Source organism: Rhynchophorus ferrugineus, unplaced genomic scaffold (assembly GCF_030347505.1).
Source record: "Rhynchophorus ferrugineus isolate W39M unplaced genomic scaffold, kcgeb_rfMv2 rfM2, whole genome shotgun sequence".
Lineage (NCBI taxonomy): Eukaryota > Metazoa > Arthropoda > Insecta > Coleoptera > Curculionidae > Rhynchophorus > Rhynchophorus ferrugineus.
In genome coordinates this window covers 8,957,134-8,977,486 of record NW_027472581.1, presented here as the reverse complement: position 1 = coordinate 8,977,486, position 20,353 = coordinate 8,957,134, and the positions used below count along the sequence as shown (strand labels likewise).

General features: G+C 29.7%; 1 protein-coding gene across 1 annotated transcript; it reads right to left on the bottom strand.

The window, feature by feature from the left end:
• Nucleotides 1-7,088: 7,088 nt before the first annotated feature.
• LOC143191420 (facilitated trehalose transporter Tret1) lies at nt 7,089-15,002 on the bottom strand. Its single transcript, XM_076396473.1, has 2 exons — nt 14,687-15,002; nt 7,089-9,004 (listed from the first exon to the last, which is right to left on the bottom strand). Exons 1-2 carry the CDS (start codon nt 14,742-14,744, stop codon nt 7,695-7,697), a joined length of 1,368 nt encoding a protein of 455 aa, XP_076252588.1. The 5' UTR covers nt 14,745-15,002; the 3' UTR covers nt 7,089-7,694.
• Nucleotides 15,003-20,353: the final 5,351 nt, after the last annotated feature.

Below are 20,353 nucleotides of genomic sequence, written 5' to 3'. Positions count from 1 at the left end.
TATTGCAGTTTAACATACGTTTTATTACCAGACAAAATTTTCCATCCCATTTTATTCTAATTAGACAGAGATACTGTCTGATACGTTCTAACATGTGGCCAAATCAGCCCGCAAAAGTCGTTAGGTTGTCAAATGTCTGCAAAATTCCTATTTTCACCTATTTTCACCAGTAAATTTCGTTATAGAGGTAAGTATTGATACTATTAAATATTAAGCTGCTGTGGTTTTTATTGGATATATTTTTATCTGAATATAAATATGGACGCTATGACATGTCTAAAATATCCCTAACAAAGAGAAACAAAATAATTTTGGATTCACCAAAAATAAAGTATCTACATAATTTGATGTTATTTCTATTCAAGATTAAACGTATGAAATATATAAAATCGGTTGGTTCTCTTAAAACTAACGTAATTTAAGACAATTATTTCACAGATAACTATTAATATGAAAAGTCTCTATAGACAAGTTAGGGATATGCAGCTCTTTGAGGGATATAAGTCATCATTTCAAAGACGGTTAGGAAACATAGAATTTGTATATTATAAAGATAACCTACGAAGAGTTTCAGTGCAACACCGTCACTTTACAAACCGAAGGTGTTATTTTTCACAATGCCTCTTTCCATAAATCCAGACAGTTCTGGTTTGAATATCCTCCTCGATCTGAATATCTATTGTAATAATTCTTTGCAATACCCCATATCAACTCAATTGGATTAAAAATGTAATGATAGGAAGACGTAATACTCTGTGGCCATAAAATTCAGTAATCTGATCTATAATTCGTATATATACTATGTATCTTTTCTCAGGCTTAATTCTAAAAAAGTAAATTACATAAAATGCAACTAATTCATTTATATTTACCAAGTAATAATTTGAAATACTTCATTCTTTAACATGATTTCCTCGAAACTTATTTTACTTACTTTAAGCCATTTCTTAATTGCAGCCTTTTTTGGGATTTTCTCCACCAATGTGCTATATATATATATATATATATATATATATATATATATATATATATATATATATATGGTAGATATGGTGCATAATACATAATTGATGGTTCATCCAAGTTCTTTAAAAGCTGATTTTTAAACTACTGCAAAAACAAGTTATGGTTCATTTCTTCATGGTAGTCACCCTTGGACTTCGAGAAACACTAATTCTGCACCAGAAATAAAACTATTCTTGTTTCCATCATGAAGAACTATATGTCTTCAATGAATAAATGTTATGACTAAAAAACCTAATCGATAAATATTCCAACGTTTACCTTTTTCCATGAACCATTGTTGTCTTTATACTATATTTATTATCATCTCGCCATGAGCAACCCAATGTACCATTCTGGAATGTTCATGACTCTTTTAAATATATAAATTGATATAATTCTTCCTGGATTTTGTTATATGTTTTTAAAAATTGTATTCTTTTAAAAGCAATCTCTGGAAGTTCCATTAAACCCCTTCGTTGGATATCTTTACACCACTTAAATCCTAGATTATCCAAAAATATATGAAATGATGTTCTACATCTCTCAAATAGCTGTATATCTTTTGGATCTTTGTGGATACTTTCCAGACTAACAATTTTTTCTGAAATAATTATATTAAGTTATGTTTCGATTGACGTTTTATTACATTTGACATGTTATGACATTTTATTTGACATTTCGATTATTTTCGAAAAACTACTTATTGTTTTATACATTTCGTGTATTTGATCTCTGAAACACCAAGATTGGTTTTGATTCATCACCTGTTTCGCATAAACACGGTTTGTTTTTATCGAATTTAAGGTTATATTATTTATATATATATATATATATATATATATATATATATATATATATATATATATATATATATATATATAATACGAATATTGATTCTATTTCTAAGTTCTTAAGTTAGTTTTTCGAAAAAACACTACAATTGTTTGATGTTTTCGAATGTTACTGCCGACGTAGAATGTAAATCTCAAAATCAATATTATCCGAAAGGACAAGGAATCCTTTAAAATATCACCTTAATAAAAAGATCCCATTCGATCCCATAATTAGCCAATTCAAAGTCGAAAGCTTTATCGGTTTCGGGATTATCTTGAGGGAAATATCGGGTCGTTTTTACATTTGCCCTAAGCCGAAAACGCCAGATTGAGGAGGGTATCGGGTTTTTTTACGAACGTATAGATTCGGACCTTATAAAAATTTCAACACCTGTGAACACCGATTCCCTTCAACCGATTGAGTTTTTCATTTTATGCCATCAATAATAAATAAAATATTATTCAAACCGTTATTTTAAAGACATTCGAAACATTTCTACGAAAAATGTTTCTAAACAGAAAATTTATTTAATATAATATTTAATTTATTAATAGATCAGCTGAAAAGTCCCCGGCCTGGCACATAGATGGCGCTACTAGAATTAAATCCATATGTTTTTAGTTAGCCCTAATTCTCGAAAGATGCGTGTATAAATTTGACAGCCGTCGGATCATTAGTTTGTGAGTTATAGCATTTCGAGTGAAGCTTTTGTTATTGTGAAAACAATTGATAAAAGGGAATTTCGCGTGTTAATAAAATATTGATTTTTGAAGGGAAAAAACAGTTGAAGCAAAAACTTGGCTTGATGTCGAGTTTCCGGGCAGTGCTCCAGGAAAATCAACCATCAAGTATAGGTATACTAAATTTAGAGGTGGTGAAATGAGCACCGAAGACGATGAACTCAGTGGACGTCCAAAAAAGTTTGTTACCGACGAAAACTTTTAAAAAATTCACAAAATGATTTGAATGAATGAATGAAATAGCAGACACTGCAAAGGTATCAACTGAACTTCATCATATCATTCACGAATATTTGGGTATGAGAAAGCTCTGTGAAAAGTGAATGCCGCCTGAGCTCACTTTTGACCAAAAATAACCAGTTGATGATTTGGAGTAGTGTTTGAAGATGATTAAGCTTAATAAATCCGAGTTTTTGCGTCGATATGAGACAATGAATGAAACATGGCTCTATCATTTAACTCTGAAGTCCAATCGACAGTCATCCGAGTGGACTGGACACGATGAACCCGCCCCAAAACGTGGAAAAACGAAGGAAAATTATGTTCATTAAATAAGACTAATTTTGCCAAAAAAATATGTATTACTATAGTAGGCCGGCGACTTTTCAATTGACCTGTTAGGTGTTCAAAATTGAACTTTCGATATCTATTGATTTTGTTGCTAGGGTTGAAGAGATCTAATACCTAAACAATCAAAAAATTTTAGAAACCGATTGTCGGTTTCAACTTTACTGTCGTGTCAACAATTATTTAACTGGTTATATAGATCACAGAAGCAAAAATTATTTATAGGGTAAAAGTTCAAACTGCAGGACTTCTTGAACAAAAACTCAGTTAAAGCATCCACGAGCTTTCAGACAGCTTAGCAATTTTCGAAGCAACTGTTTTCAGAAGTTTAACTGCAACAGGAAAGATCCAGGGGGGAATCCAGGGACCATTTCGAATAGCTTTAATATCGTGGTTTCATTGTGTTCCAGGCAAAGATAGAATTAATTCAAAATAGCAGTGACTCGAGTGTCAATATATGTCTGTCTAAAGTTGTAAATTTGTTTTACAGTCAGTCAAAATATTATAATTACGGGTTATAAAACGGCAAACGTTGTTTTAATAGGGCCACTAAAATATCCTCAAAAAAAAAACAATATAACCTTAAATTCGATAAAAACAAACCGTGTTTATGCGAAACAGGTGATGAATCAAAACCAATCTTGGTGTTTCAGAGATCAAATACACGAAATGTATAAAACAGTAAGACTTTGAATTGGCTAATTATGGGATCGAATGGGATCTTTTTATTAAGGTGATATTTTAAAGGATTCCTTGTCCTTTCGGATAATATTGATTTTAAGATTTACATTCTACGTCGGCAGTAACATTCGAAAACATCAAACAATTGTAGTGTTTTTTCGAAAAACTAACTTAAGAACTTAGAAATAGAAATAATATTCGTATTATATATATATATATATATATATATATATATATACATATATATATATATATATATATATATATATATATATATATATAAAGTAATGAAATTATAATATCCAAATAGATTAACAACGATATTGCAATAACAAATAACGGGCATATACTGTCTTTCTAATTCACAAAAACAATAATAATGATACCAATACCTAGTTAAGATAAAAACAACCCTTTAAAAACAACATCACTTATTGAAACAAATATAACAAATAATAAATTACATAAATACGAGTACTGTCCTTTATAATATCGCCACTTACTCTATCTGAACCAACGTATTGCTTTACTGTATTAGATAATTAAATTCAGCAAAACCACGTACGAGGAAAAAGATTTGAGAACAAAATGAATTAGCGTCAAGAAGCGCCAACAAAAAAAACTCGAACGAAAAGTATCATCACCGGGACGTTCGTTCGTCGACAATATTACTCTTTATTAAATCATCAGTATATCTTTTTGTCTGTACAAACCAACTTTCGTTAAGTTAAACGCCAAACCCGCAAAAGTTTGCGAAGTTAAGACTGAACAGGAGAAACAAAGTTAGTCAGGAGTTATGTGTCCAATCCGTATATCCTGAGTTCAATGTTAACCGAACAGAAAAAAATGTATGAAATATTAATGGGCTCTTATAAGTTCGCTTTTAGAAAATTAACGCAAATGAACATAGTGATGATCCTGATATATAACAATGGTATATTGTAATTTAAATGTAGTTAAATTAATATTTTAGTGAACTTTTTTGTTATTTGGTGCTTATGTGTACTCTTTTTTAATTTTATTTTCACATTTTATCATTTCTTCGCTTTTAAAAGCATTTTTTATTTTAAAGTCTCCGTTTCATCTACTAGGGTTTATCTGGACTGGACCTACAGTTTAACGTGAGCTCCTCAGCATTAAGCGTATCGACTGGCGACTAACCAACTTGCAGATCGTCCCATACAACATCCGGTCTTACCCACCCTGGTTACCACCGTAACAGAGGCCATTTTCTTGTCTTATAACAGGTCAATTGAAAAATCCCTGGCCTACCTTAGTAAAACACACATTTTTGACAAAATTAGTTTTTTCTATTCAACATAATTGGCTTCAAGGGTAATTATAGGGACTCTCCAACTTTTCGATACCATTTTTGTAGTACCATTTGTCCTTTGCTTCAAAATAGCTCTTAGTTTCGACGATCACTTCTTCATTCCACGAAAATTTCTTCCCAGCGATCATTCTTTTAAGGTCTGAGAACAAGAAATAGTCCCTGGGGGCCAGATCTGAAGAATTCATGGATTTTTGCCATTGTATTCACTGACTTGTGACACTGTACATAGTCTTGATTAAGCAGCACATTATTTTTCTTCAAATGTGGCCGTTTTTCATCCTTCAAGTGGTCCAATAACGGTAAGTAATAGTCGCTGTTGATGGTCCTTCCTTTTTCAAGGTAGTCAATGAAAATTATTCCATGCACATCCCAAAATAGACTTTGCCAGACGACTGTTGCTTTTTCCCACGCTTTGGAGCGTGTTTATCGTGTGCAGTCTACTCGGGTGGACTTCAGAGTAAAACGATGGAGCCATGTTTCATCCATTGTCACAAATCGACGCAAAACAAACACTGCTCCGAATCAACAATTCGTCGTTAATTTTGGTCAAAAATGAGCTCGTGCGTCACCCACTTTGCACAGATCTTTCTCATACCCAAATATTCGTTAATGATATGATATACACGTTCAGTTGATATCTTTAGAGCGTCTGCTCTTTCATTAAATTTCAATTTACGGTCCTTGAAAATTATTTTGTGGATTTTTTTAATGTCTTCGTCGGTAACAACCTCTTTTGAACGTCCACTGCATATACCACATACCAATCATTGATGGTTGATTTTCTTGGGGCAGTGTCCGGAAACTCTGTATCTAGCCAAGTTTTTGCTTCAACTATATTATTTCCCTACAAAAACCAATATTTTATCAACACGCGAAATTCCTTTTTCACAATAACAAAAGTTTCTCCACTCAAAATGCTATAAATCACAAACTAATGATCCAACAGCAATATATATATCCAACAATATATATATATATATATATATATATATATATATATATATATATATATATATATATATATATATATATATATATCCCTAAATCCGCAATCCGTTTCACAAAATTCAAATGATATTGTCTAATAACCCCTGCTAACTACTAGTTTTTTGTATTGTTTACTTCCTTCCAAGATAATCGCGTCGGAGACTGAAATATAATCGGAATCATTGCTGAAATTATCTTAAAATAACACGAAAAAACAGAGCATTTTATCTCTGACTAACAATTTTATAAGTACCTCAAAGTAAGTATGAATGATATCCGATATCAAAGACAAACTAGAACGAAGAATAATGAAGTAATAAAAAAAATTATAAGAATTATACTGTGGCCGATTACATAACCATAATTTCATAAATCATAGAAGTTTATACAATATTTAGAAGAGAGTAAATGCAAATATTTGTCGAGCTGCTTAAATAAATAAAATGTTAATACATTACATTATGTTCATTCAAATGAGGTAAAAGTGTGAAGCCTGAAAATGTCTAGAAGCAAAGCCGCGATAGCATTTCATAATGTATGTTATTTGTCACTTTCTTATCAAAATATATTTATAAGTTTCGAGATTGCTCCATCAAGTATATTTTTGTTATACTTGAGAGCATGACTAAATTATCCAAATATTTGTCGTAAACTAATTTAAATATTAGAAAAACTCCTCTCCCAAAATGTTAATTTAAACTACAAGAAATTTATAATAATAAGATATTTTTAACTCTTTCCTTTTTATTATTTTATAGCCCATATTTCCTTGAAAATAGAATGTGAGTCATGCAAATCTTAAGAATTCTTAAGAGATCATAAGAATGTTTAGAAATATGATCAAATGTTATGTTATTTTAGATTTTTTTTTTGAAAATAACAATATTGTCATTTGTAATATAGGTTTCTATCGCTTCCAAATCTACAAATAAAACAAATAATATATATTCATTTCAATTTTATTTTAATATTATCTAAATATATAACAAATTTTATTTACAGCTTAACTTAAACTATCAATAATAATTTAACTATATACATTTAAATATATGTTATTACAACATAATAATTCATAAGTCAGACACAGTATGGTCTAGTAAACAGACGAATCAAATAACATTTTTATTATCTGGTGTCTATTGAAGATTGATGAAAATGTGAAATATCGAAAATTCTAAAATTTTTCGAAATACAATCGGAAATATCAAAACTGGGATTTTCGGTATATTAAACGAGGAGAAAAATTATCAATGCCCTTTAGTAACGCTAGAAAAGCAGCTAGAAAAGGCCTTTAAGAAACATTTGGAAACAAGGATAATTTATTAAAGGCGACATCTGCATACATACATACTGCTACAAAAAAGATAATTTTATAAGAGGCTTTCATTGCTCCAAGATTGCTCTTTGCTACAAAACACATGAAATATACAATTCTTAAATTATGTTTTCGAACTAGTACTATACGTGTTGAATCTATTCCTGCTTTTCATTTCACAAAAACGAAAATATCTGATTTACAGCATCATGAAATTTACAAATGCTATTCCCTATTTTCCACCTAACATTAATTGAATTTCATCTAGAGTTTTGCCTTTTGTTTCGGGAACAAAGAATATCGTGAAGAAGCACATCGTGAAACTGCACACTGTCAATATATAAAACGGTACATGCATACCGTAACTATCGATTAACCAAGAATACACACTGACCGATGTCACAGCACCAACTATATACCATACTTCAGCTATAGTCATGCCAATGGCCTTGATGGTGGTCGGGAATATTTCCGCTGTCAAAACAATCGGAACTAAACCCAACCCCAGCTTGAACGTGGCCGCAAATATCATGCATGACACTGCGGGGATCCAACTCACACTACTCACATCATAACCGTTATACTTTAAGTGGTAATAAACTGTTATCGACGAGAGAACTAAGCCGGTACTGACACTGGACATAATAAGTAACGCCTTTCTTCCGAACTTGTCGATAACAACCGAAGAAATGCTCCCACCAATCAGCATTACCACCGAAAATATAATCGCAGCTACGGATGAATCGATATAAGTCGATCCGGCATTTTCCAGAATGCTGTGCAGATTCATTACCATAATGGTTATCCCCGAATAGTGCTGTCCTAAGTTCAATACTGTCATTAAGATCAGAGCAACTCGGTTGGTTTTATTCGTGACTAAGTCCTGTAGTTTTCCCTTATTGTTCTTTTGTCTGTCAACGGATTGTTGAATGTCATTTAACTCGGCATCAACGTCGGAACTGTTTCGTAACTTTTGCAGAGATTTCTTCGCCAATTCCTTCTCGCCTTTGTAAACATAATAGTACGGAGACTCTGGCATGAATGGAAACAGGATACATTCCGAAGTAGTCAGGACTATTCCTATAATAGGAGGGACGTAATAAGGAGCGTAAGCACCTGTAGTATAAACTATTATAACTCCTAATAACATCATCAGATATATCGAGGCGGAGAGGAACCCTCGTATCATGTGATTGGCAATTTCGGCTACGTACATGGGTGCAGCTACGAAACACATATCGCCGGCCATGCCAGCGAAAAATCGAGCTGTGTAAATTATTTCTTTATTTGGTGCGAAAATGAGCGTGAGCCAACAGAGCGAGCCCAGGAACGACGCTATTAACATTGATTTTTTCCTCCCGATTTTGTTTACTAAATAAAGTACAAAGGGTAGGCCAGAAGCGCTGCCTAATAAGTTAATGGTCTCCATGAATTGGGCTTCCTTTTCGGTCATTACAATGTTACCCTTGCCTTCGGTGAAGTAGGGTATCATAGGTGATGTCCAGCCGTAGGTCATGCCGTCCGATATTGCCATGAGGGTACCTAATAAAAAAAATTAAATTAATAAATAAATAAAATGTTATAAACAAATAAGATTATAAACAAAAAATGTTTTTACAATGTTTAGTGTTCGAAACAATTTTTATTAAATTTTATTTATATCATATATCATATATATATATATATATATATATATATATATATATATATATATATATAGTCAATTCAAAATAGTACACGTGTGTCAATATGTGTCTGTCTAAAGTTAAACTACGGACGATATTATCCTTCTCATTTTATTCTATTTAAATAGAGATAGAATGTTGTTAGAGAAGTTCGATCATGTAACCGTTTGAGCCTACAAAAGTTGTCCGTTTGTCAAACGTCTGCAAAATTCTTCAAAATATTATAATTACAGATTATAAACCGACAAACGTTGTTTTAACGCTTTGTTTTAAGAAATTGTAAATCGCGGGGGTCTTTATTGATAATATTTATCGCGCGCTGTAGCTGTACTGAAGATTAGTACGTACAAAAAATAAAAAAAATATATACCATTAAATTCACCAAAAATGAAACCGTGTTTATGCGAAACAAGTGACGAATAAAGAACAGCTTGTTGTTAGCTATATCAAAGATAAAATATATGAAATGTAAAAAACTGTAAGTAGTTTTTTCAATCGAAACATAATTTAATACAATTATTTCTGAGAAAATTGTTTGTCTTCAAAGTATCCATAAAAGCTGAAAGATATGCAACTACTTGAGGGATGTAGAACTTCCCTTCATATATTATTGGGTAATATAGGATTTAAGTAGTTAAAGATAACCCGCGAAGGGGTTTAATAAAACTTAAAGACATTGCTTTTTAAAGACTACGATTTTTTAAACCTGTAACAAAATCAAGAAAGAATTATTATATCAATTTGTATATTTAGATGATACATGGATATTTCAGAATGGTACATTGGGTCACTTATGGCAAGATGATAATAAACATAGTATAACGACAACAAAATCTGATGGAAAAAGCTAAACGTTGGAATAACTAACATCAATGAGTATTATGCCTTCCTCCGTATCACTGTATATTTAATCCAATTAAGTTGATATGGGGTATTGCAAAGAATTATTTCAATAGACATTCAGGTCGAGAAGGATATTCAAACCAGAACTGTCTGGATTTGTGGAAAGAAGCATTGTCTAAAATAACACCATCTGGCTGGATGAGTTCGATTAGACACATTGAAGAAGAAATTGACAAATGATGGAATCGTGAGCTAGACTGACTGTAAATAAACAGCTTAGTAATTTACCTGAGTAAACCTGAATTTACCTTAATATATATATATAAACCTTAATTTTGAAAAAAAATTTGCCTGATTCTGAAAGTGACAGTGGTGCTTGCAATTACCAAGACAGGGTGATGCAAGAGGTAACAACTAAAGGTCAGTATATAATTAATATGTGTTATATATTAATAATGTAGGAAATTGTGACTTAGTCATATAGACTCTTTTTATAAATAGATATTATAATTTATGTATAGATATTATAACTGTTTAACTGTTTATCAGATATGGCAAATTCATTAAGGAGAAAAATAGTATTATCAAGAAATATGTATACAGGTAGTAATAGAACAAACCAAGGAGAAACATAGTAGTATTAAAATGACTTTACAAAGAAACGTTTCATCGAAAGAAACAAGAACTAAGCGTAAAAGGTAAATGTACTCTCGAATGAATTAAAAAAATATTACTCGCATATATAATTGTTAATTAGGTAGATTAGGGTTTCGTGAGATACCACTGCATTAAAAACTCGCCTAGAACTCTAACTATACTAGCGTGGAAAAAAGTTATATGTAAACATAATGAAACAACTTAATTATAACAATTATAGGTTAATAACAATAACAATTATAGGTTAATAATTTATTGTATCTGTATAATTAATTATAGTTTGAAGTTCCTCGATAATATATGTAATATATGTGCTATAACGGTAAAATAAATTATATTCGATAACATTTCTGTAACATAATTTTATTCAAATTAGAGTTTTTTTACATGTCAAGATCAAAATTGCGTCATCAATTCAGATCACGTGGGATCACTCCTATTTTGAATAGACTATATTTTCCAATATTAATGCAGAACAGAAATAGTTAGTTAGACTTCATAGGCGTAAATGTGTTTGGATTAAGTCTTTGTAAAGCACTGTAATAAAAGAATAATATTTCCTTTAAAATTAGTGTTCATTTATGCAAATAAATCGAAAGAATAGTAATTATATAAATCAAACCAGGATATTATATATCAATCAATTAAGATGAATAGATTACATCATCCCATTGAAAAGCGTTATCAAAAATATATTGACATTCCGTATTTTAAGATAATAGTAAATGAATATGTGTTTATAATTAGTTTTCAGATAAATATGAGATAATTCGGACGGATAATTACTTTTAACATTTACGAAACACATTTCAATATCGCTAAGTTTACGAGTTTATTTTCACTTTTATTATACTAGACTAGATATTGGGACCTTGTATATGTGTGTATAAGTCGTCGATACCTTATGCATTTCAGAGATAACGTTTCCAGGGCTACACAAGATTTACTTTAAAATGACATCAAGGTGATAAACAAGTAATTTAACAGACCTCAAATTTCTATTACCACAGTTTTTGCAGAAATAACTTAAAATTCATATTACCAAGACGTAGAAATCTTAATGCTTATTTAATTTTAAAAATTCTTTAGTGAATATTGAGATTGTAGCTGAAGTTTGGTACAGCAAGCTCAAAATTAATGATTTTATTAGAGTTAATATTGAAATTATTACATATATACGACACATGTGAGTCGTTGATATAAATAAAATCAATTTGTAATATAGCAACGCTGAGGATCAAAGGATGCTGACAAACCCACGAATTTGTGGCAGAAATTAAGATTCTACTTTATTCTACCGCCTAGTCTACCAGATGGCGCCCCTTTTCATTACTATTTGTTCCAACCAATGAATTAAAATTTGCTGAACAGCCTCTCTTGTACATATAACAAAAATTACGCAATTCTTAAATAAATAAAGGAAAAATCTGCTTGGGTAAAGAACTATTAATAGCCACCAAATAAAACGCTAATTTTAGTTAGATATTATCTGGCAGAAAATTAATTTTAAAGGATTTATAACAGACAGAACTTCACGTTGAAGCCGCATTGAGAGGCTTCACTAGTCAGTATGTACCATTTCGTCGAACTCTGAACAAAAACTTTCATTATCTTGATCGTCTCCATTTATCGTAACACTGATTTCGATGTTTTAAAAGTGGTGATATTAACACTGAAAAAAGAGCATGGACAGCAAAAAAAATGAAGGTGAGCGTTTGAAGATAGTACTTGATGATGATCGATGTAAAACACAAGAAGGATATGGAGAATTGTTGGGAGTAACAGAACAATCATTTTCAAATGCCTGAAGAGCATAGGAATAATTTAAAACTTTGAGAATAAACACTAGATATTGAATAATATTTGATAATGTCTGAAATGCTGTTCCAATGCTGCTTAAGATACATAAAAATGGGTCAGTTGGTGACTAGCCTCAAGTGGTACATTGTTCGTTTGATATGAAATCCGCAAATTTCCTGAAAAATGGGAAAAGACGGCAGATATCGATCAAGATTATTTTGAGTAAAATACATTGTAGCGATTTTTCACGATAATTAAAAAAAGCAATAATTTAAAACTAATTTTTACCGTGTTTTTAATTTACAGAATTATAAAAGAACTGCTACACTAAAACTCACATAAAATGCATTGGACTAACTAATGAAGAATTTTGTGAAGACAATATATAAAATGACGAAAAATGTTTATATGTGAAGATTTTGTTCCGAAATTAATGAAATGCCCATTAAATAAAAACCAAAATTTCAATAAAAAAAATTAATGAAAAAAAGGTATGCGCATGAAGATCACTAAAAGTTGTGACTAAAGGTTTTTTTAGGTAATAAAACAGGAAATTCTTGGTGAACAATATATTAAAAGCCAGATAGGCTATCAGATGTAACTAGAAACTCATTTTCGCCATTTTTATTTCTCTTTTCCCTTTAAATCCTAAAAATCTGGATGATGAACAAAGGAAACACTTTAGTCCTGATGTAAAACAACAGTAAAAGATGGTTTCATGGCCGTTGAGGAGCAGCTAGGTTAGATTATTCTTACTGTTTAAAGTAAGAACTAAGTACTACCGAACATAAAAGGAATAATTAAATAATAATAATAATAAAAATTTTGCCATAATTTATAATTTTTATCTAATATTTTATATTTTAGTGTGTTCACATATAATTAATAATAAGTTTTGTTATTTATTTTACAGGAAATAATAACAATTAAACAAATCAATGTGTGTACTTAACGTTCTTTTAATGCTAATTGTTAACCGTGCCCAAAAAACAGGACGTGATAGAAAAATGTATTGTATTTTTATTAAGCAATGCGTACGAATAAATAAATAGAAAAAATTATTATATTATATAATTAAAAAAACTGAAAATCCCTCGAATTCACTATCAATAAAATCTGATTTGTTTGTTTTGCTTGTTTTCATATTAAAAGAATAAAGAAAAACAATATATATATATATATATATATATATATATATATATATATATATACATTTGCATTTATTTGTAACTTCATGTTGAAGCTTCACTCACACACTTCAATTTTCAGTATGTATAATTTTGTTGAAGTGCGAGCAAAAAATGTTTTCAGTACGTGTCCAATGTCTGAATTTGTTTCGAGTAAGGTCATCTAATGCTGTGTGAAGCTTATGGCGTTTTAAACGTGGTGATTTTTACACCGAAAATAAGGAGAATTCTAGGCAGCCAAAGTTTGTGAAGAAGAGGACTTGAAGATAGTGCTCGATGAAAACATCAATGGGGATGGATATCGATTACAATTGATTCGTTTGAGCCTAGAACTGCGCGAAAAATAACCGGAATACAAGCGAAGACACAGCACACTCCATCACATGTTGCAAAATCGGTGAAAATATATTTGGAAATATTAAAATGGGAATTGCTACCCTATCCACCGTATTATCTAGGCATTTCTTCTTCTTATTGCAACTTGTTCTGACATATGACTCGTGGCATATCTCAGTAATGCCTTACTTCTGACGAAGATGTAAAAAAGGGATCGATTCACGGTTAGCCTCAGAATATACATCTTTCTTTCGATATGGTATCTGTAAATTGTCTGAAAGACGGACAATACCTTTAAAACTAATTTATAGGCTTATTATATAACATAATTATTGTTAATTACTGTTTATTTATATAAAAAGTAGTAAAGCTGATGCTTAACAACATTTATTTTTCAGAGTTTATAGATATTCCCAGGCCTTTTATATAAACTCAAACCAAGAAATTAATCCAAAATTTGTTTCCCCTATTTTGTCTATTTTTCTTAATTTACTTATTCATCATCTTTTCAAATACTAATACTAGATTTTCAGTTACATTCGTCTATGGGTTATTTGAATAAAAAATAAACAAACTGGACTATTTATAGAATAAATGACGTTTGATTTGTATTAAAATATTTCAAATGCAAATAAGCATCAGCAGTAACAGTGATAACTTATTAACAACATGAAATAAACATATTTTTTGTTTACTTATTTATAACAAATGCTTACCCAGAAACGTGGCTAATATTTGAGGGAAATTATCCCTAAAAGTCAGAGGTTTTTGCATGTTGTCTGTTAATAGTCCTCAACACGCCTTTAAACTACACACACTCACTACGAAATGCATAAAATGTAAACAAAATCTTCACTGATTATGTGGTAAAAAAAACACATAACTTGATAAAACTTAAACTGTTGACTGTATCGCAGTTCCGAACTCATCTGATATCTATTTAATTTTGAAAATCGGATAGTAATAAATCACGACTTATTTTATAACAATGAGCTCGTTAACTGATTGACACTTGAGCAAATCCTTTTAATGTAATCGTTTGTTTTTCGATAAGTACAGTTACCCTTATTAATGACTTTTGAATGATATTGCGAATGCGCCTGGCATTGGTAAATATAAATGGTCAACATGGTTTACTGCTTCTGAAATATTAATGGCAATTGTTTGTTATCCTTCTTTAAGGTTAGGTACGCTCCGATATCTGCAGTTTTACTTGTTTCCATAGCCTTCTTACAACCCTGAAGATTATTTACGTTATTTTGTCTAAGCTGCTAAAAGTAAATGTAAACAATGATTTTCCCTCAATGATTATATAAATTAACTCTTGAAATTTTGGAAATGCATTTTTCTTCATTACTAAACGAAATTATATTAAAATAGTAATCAATATTTGAATGAAACATATTCAGAATGCATTAACAAATCTGATCTAGTCTCTAGTCCAAGGAAATAATCTTTTTTTTCGGGTGTTTCCACCTCATTTGAACGTCCGCTGCATTCTGCATCATCGGTGTCTTTACGATCACGTTTGAAGTCAGCAAATCAACGTTTTATTGTTGCTTCTGATACAGCAAAGTCCTTATAACACCTTTCAAGCCGTTTCTTCGCCTGAACGGTGTTTTTTCCCATCAGTAAGCAGTGTAAAATTAAAACACGAAATTGTTTTTGATACATTGTCTTGGAAATAACAAAAGCGTTAACTTATATGTGTTAATGTTGCCTAAGTTTGATTTCAATTATTTAAGTTATCACTGGTCTACTATAACTTTCAATAGCTTCTTCGCTATTTTCTCAGCAAGAATCGCTGCATTGTCAGCAAATGTAGCCACCGTGATATTTTCTACTTGTGGTATATCACATTTATAGAGTAACTAAAGCATTGTCTCCAATACACTTTCTTGTAGTGCACTTGCTTTAACTTATTTTAATAATAATTTTAGATAAAGACAATGAGACTATGAAAGAATAATGAATCAACATTGGAGCAAGCAATTGAGAATCAAATTTAAAAATAACTAAATATGTCCATATGCTCACATGGCAAAATATTTAGGAATAACACTTGATGAAAAGAGAAGTGGATATTATATAGAATGGAATAGAAGCCTGACATCAGCAACAGCAGCAAGATTTAGTGAAGAATAGGAAATGGTTACTATCTGGACGCCAATTGTGAATTAGATGATGCTGATGATCATACTTACCGCTTACAATATTTGATATATTATAGTAAACATTTTTTTATAACATCTTTATTAGATTAGTACAACTTTAATTATTATTATTATTACAATTAATTTATTACTACTTTTCCTATGTGTTTGGATTAATTAACAAGCAAGACGATTACGAAAAAATACATCAGTATGTATTCCTCAATTATAAAATTATAATTATTTATTAATTATTAACTTATAGCTATAGTTTACACTAATAATACACACTAAATGTTCACACAAGTTCATATGGTTTTGTTCGTTTCAATCTCCTGACATCCTCTGCGCTGTCCAGCAGTTGTATTGCTTCCACGTTAGAATGATTTAGTAATCTTCTTTCGTGTTTCAAGGCGAAATCCTGCACAACTTCGTAAATCCATTTGATTTCCAGGTCATCGTGCAGTTCTTCATTGGTTACATAGCGATAGGCATTGGTAATCAAATAGTAAACAAATGATACGAAATTATTTGAAGGAGAATGTCAATATCTAACGGTAACATAACGGTCTTATAGCTAAAACATTCCTAGAGGTTATACGCTCTTACATATTTCCGTTAACTTTCACGTTAAATTGCTATGTTAATAATGCGAAAAATGCATACAACCTTCATAAACACAATAATATTTGGTATAGCAGGGTATCTTGCGTACACAATACATGATTATTTATATTTCAACATTTCTGGTCTTAGTACACAATGTAAAGAATGTTTTATAACAAAAATAGAATTACAAAGGAATACAAAGCTGAATTATTTTTTAAATTCATTTGGATCAATTTGTTCCATTCCGATTGACTCACTTAGATAATAATATCGAAAATTAGTTAAAAATCACTTCAAATATTCCCGACTTAATTTTTTTGGTCAGGTTTTGAAAAATATATAAAAGAGATTGTTTACATTTATATAGAAACAATATCAGTTTTAAAATAGAAAAGTAAAATGCAAAAATACACACCAATTTAATCGTATTCATAAATAAAAACCAACTCTGATTTGTCAAAAAGAGATATAATAATTATTCATGAAAAAAAACATTTAATAGCTTCTAAATAATATAACGAATGCGCCTGGTATATACATTTATGTAAATGTCTAACATACTTAACAATAACAACAATTTGAATAATTCTTTAATATACCAACAAGGTGGTTTGAGAATATATTTAGCCACATAAATTATTTTTTTCCATTCAGGTGTCCTTTCAGTTGCTATCATAAATATATTTGAAATGTAAAAAATGTAACTATAGTAATTCTCAATATTTGAAATTTCAAATCGTACGTTATTTGTACCATTAAAATTTCCATTGCGTGTTATAATCAACAAAATAATAACCAGGTAAAATGTTATACAATTATTTGCTGCTATAAATCGTTATCAGTATAAACTGATTTATTATATTTAATTATTAGGTATTGAAAAGAATATATATGTAAATAAAAAGAATCTGCTAATAATCTTATTACGATTTAAAATGGCATTTTGAGTTAATTGATGAGGTTTCCACTTCCCTCATATTGAATCTTTGTCATAGGATGTAAACGTCTGGAAGCCGTTGATTTATCAGCTTCTAAACTTTCTGAAAGTACTTTGAGCGTTTTAGTTTGTAAATACTTTGTATCATTTGATATCAGTGTAGACAGAGGAGGTGGGAAAATATTTCCAAGAATACGTAAGAGTAATGAAGAAAATATTATGATGAAAATTGAAGAAAATGTTGACAAAGCAATTTTATTATATTATTGTTCAACATTAAGTTAAGGTATAAACTTTTGTTGAGTGTTATATGTTGCATCTGTAGTATGATTAGTTGTACGCCATGACTTGAAATACGCCATAATAAAAATGTAACGGAAAAACGAAATAATAGATTGATTTACACATTTAGAGAAACTGACATTGAAATATAACCAAAAACAATTGTTTATATTTAGTACACTTGATCGACTTTTCTGTTTCGGTTACCCAATAATATATATATTTAAAATCTTTATCTAGCATATTTTATAATAAATTCATTTTACAATAATGTTACTTAAGTTTTCAGGGACAAAATTTTGTTCGTTATTATATTTTTCTGCTAAAAAAATCGCTACTAAAAGTCGAACTTTCTGCCGTAGTAATATGCATCCATAAAAGGCATCTGGAACGCATGAAAACATCACATTTCGCCACAAAATAAAAAGATATTAGAAATTTAATCGAATTTTTACATATCATATTCCGCAAGAAATTTAATTCTTTATATTATTCTATTCTAATTGTTTCCAGGGCAATCGAACTAAATTTTGTTGTAAACATGACTATTTTTCTAACATCCTCAAATTATAAATATTGTTATAGTGTAGTAGTAACAGATATTATAGGAGTCACTGGAGACTAGATCTGGACTATAAGTTAGGTGGAAAGGTCTTAAACCATTACATCTTTTAAAATAACTATTAGAAAGGGTTTTATGACTGATTAACTGTTAACTGCTTGAAATATTAAGAAAATTTTGTTATTAAAGTTCACAAAGGAGGTAGTCATATATGTTACAAGTTATAATAAATATTTAATTTACTTTTCGTACTTTCAAGCATGGATTAAATATTACTAGTGAACGCCCTGTGACTGAAACATTTTTTTAAGCTAATCATCTTTCTCATAACAGAGTAAAATGTATAACTTAGAAATTATATATTACTAAATAACACTAAGATTTTTTCACAGTATTTTCAATATAAGATTAAAATGTATTTAATTTTTTTGACATCTTTATTAGATATGCTTAGTACAATCTTAATTATAAATTAATTAATTACTACATTTCATTTGTACTTGGATTAATCCACAAGAAAGACTAGTGCGAGATAAATACACCAATATGTATTCCTCTATTATAAAATCATAATAATTTAAGCTATAACTTACACTAAAGGTATACGTATTGCATAAATTCGTATGGTTTAATTCGCTTCGATCTTCTACTTTCCTGTGCGTTGTCCATTTGTATTGCTTCTTCGTTGGTATGATCTAGTTATCTTCATTCGTGTTTTAATGCGAAATCCTGGATAACTTCGAAAATCCTCTTGATTTCCAGGTCATCGCGCAAATTTTAATGCAACCCCATATTTTCACCCCATAGTTCCAAATTGGCTTTATGATTGACTGATAAATCAATCTCTTTGATTTTAGATCAAGTTGAGAGTATAGTTGTTTTATTTTGGTTCTAATGTGTTTTGTTTTTGTCTAACATGATGTTGTGTGTTTGATATATAACGTTAATTAATAAATAATAAATGTCTGTATATTAAAACATATTAAAATAACTATCTACTCAAGAAATAACACTCAAAACAATTATTAATAAATTTAAATTACTAAACTATTGAACATTATAACAGTTAGTTAGTTAGATTATTTTTAAAACTGCAATAACTTCAGAGCATTAAATATTAACTATTTTGTTATAAACATAAATATGGAATAATAAGTGAAACACATATTTGTATTTTAAAACAGATATTTATATTTCACTTAACGAACGGACAAAATTAGGTCATTTATTTTTTATAATTTAGAAAAGTGTTTTAAAGGAATCTATTTACAATCATTAAATTAACTATTTGTTTATGAAAACTTATGTTAGGTCTATAAAGTTTAGTCTTGACTATGTACTCATATAGTCTTTATATTTTATCCATATTTCTCCACTAAAATATATATTGAAAAAATAATAAATACACCAGCACGATTAAGAAATAAGTTGTTTGTTAAAATTTTTAAATAAAATTGTATCTTTCTTTGCTTATTTATTCTATTCTTCGATATTGGCCTTGTAAATGGCTCATATTTGTTGCTCATATTAACGTGTTTAATTTCTGCAATATTCGGTTAATAATTTGTTAGGAAATAGAGTTAGATAAAAAATTTTATTATTTATAAATATATTCGCGAAGACAATTATATTTCAAAATGATCTTATCACTTTGCATAATTATTTATAACAAAAATATATAACTAAGTAGCTAATTTAAACTTTTTATGGCCAGGCAATTTCAAGTAAGATAAGATAATGTACTATATTAACGAGAATGAGTTAACGGAAAATGTAATTTCAGTTTATTTTATGTTAAAAAAAATAAATATAAATTTCAAATACTAATCAGTGAGATATG

Coding starts and splice junctions, on each gene's coding strand:
- LOC143191420 (XM_076396473.1), bottom strand. CDS start 14,744: ATGCAAAAACCTCTGACTTTTAGGGATAATTTCCCTCAAATATTAGCC. Junction 9,005..14,686: donor AATATTAGCCACGTTTCTGG/GTAAGCATTTGT, acceptor TTTTTTTATTAG/GTACCCTCATGGCAATATCG.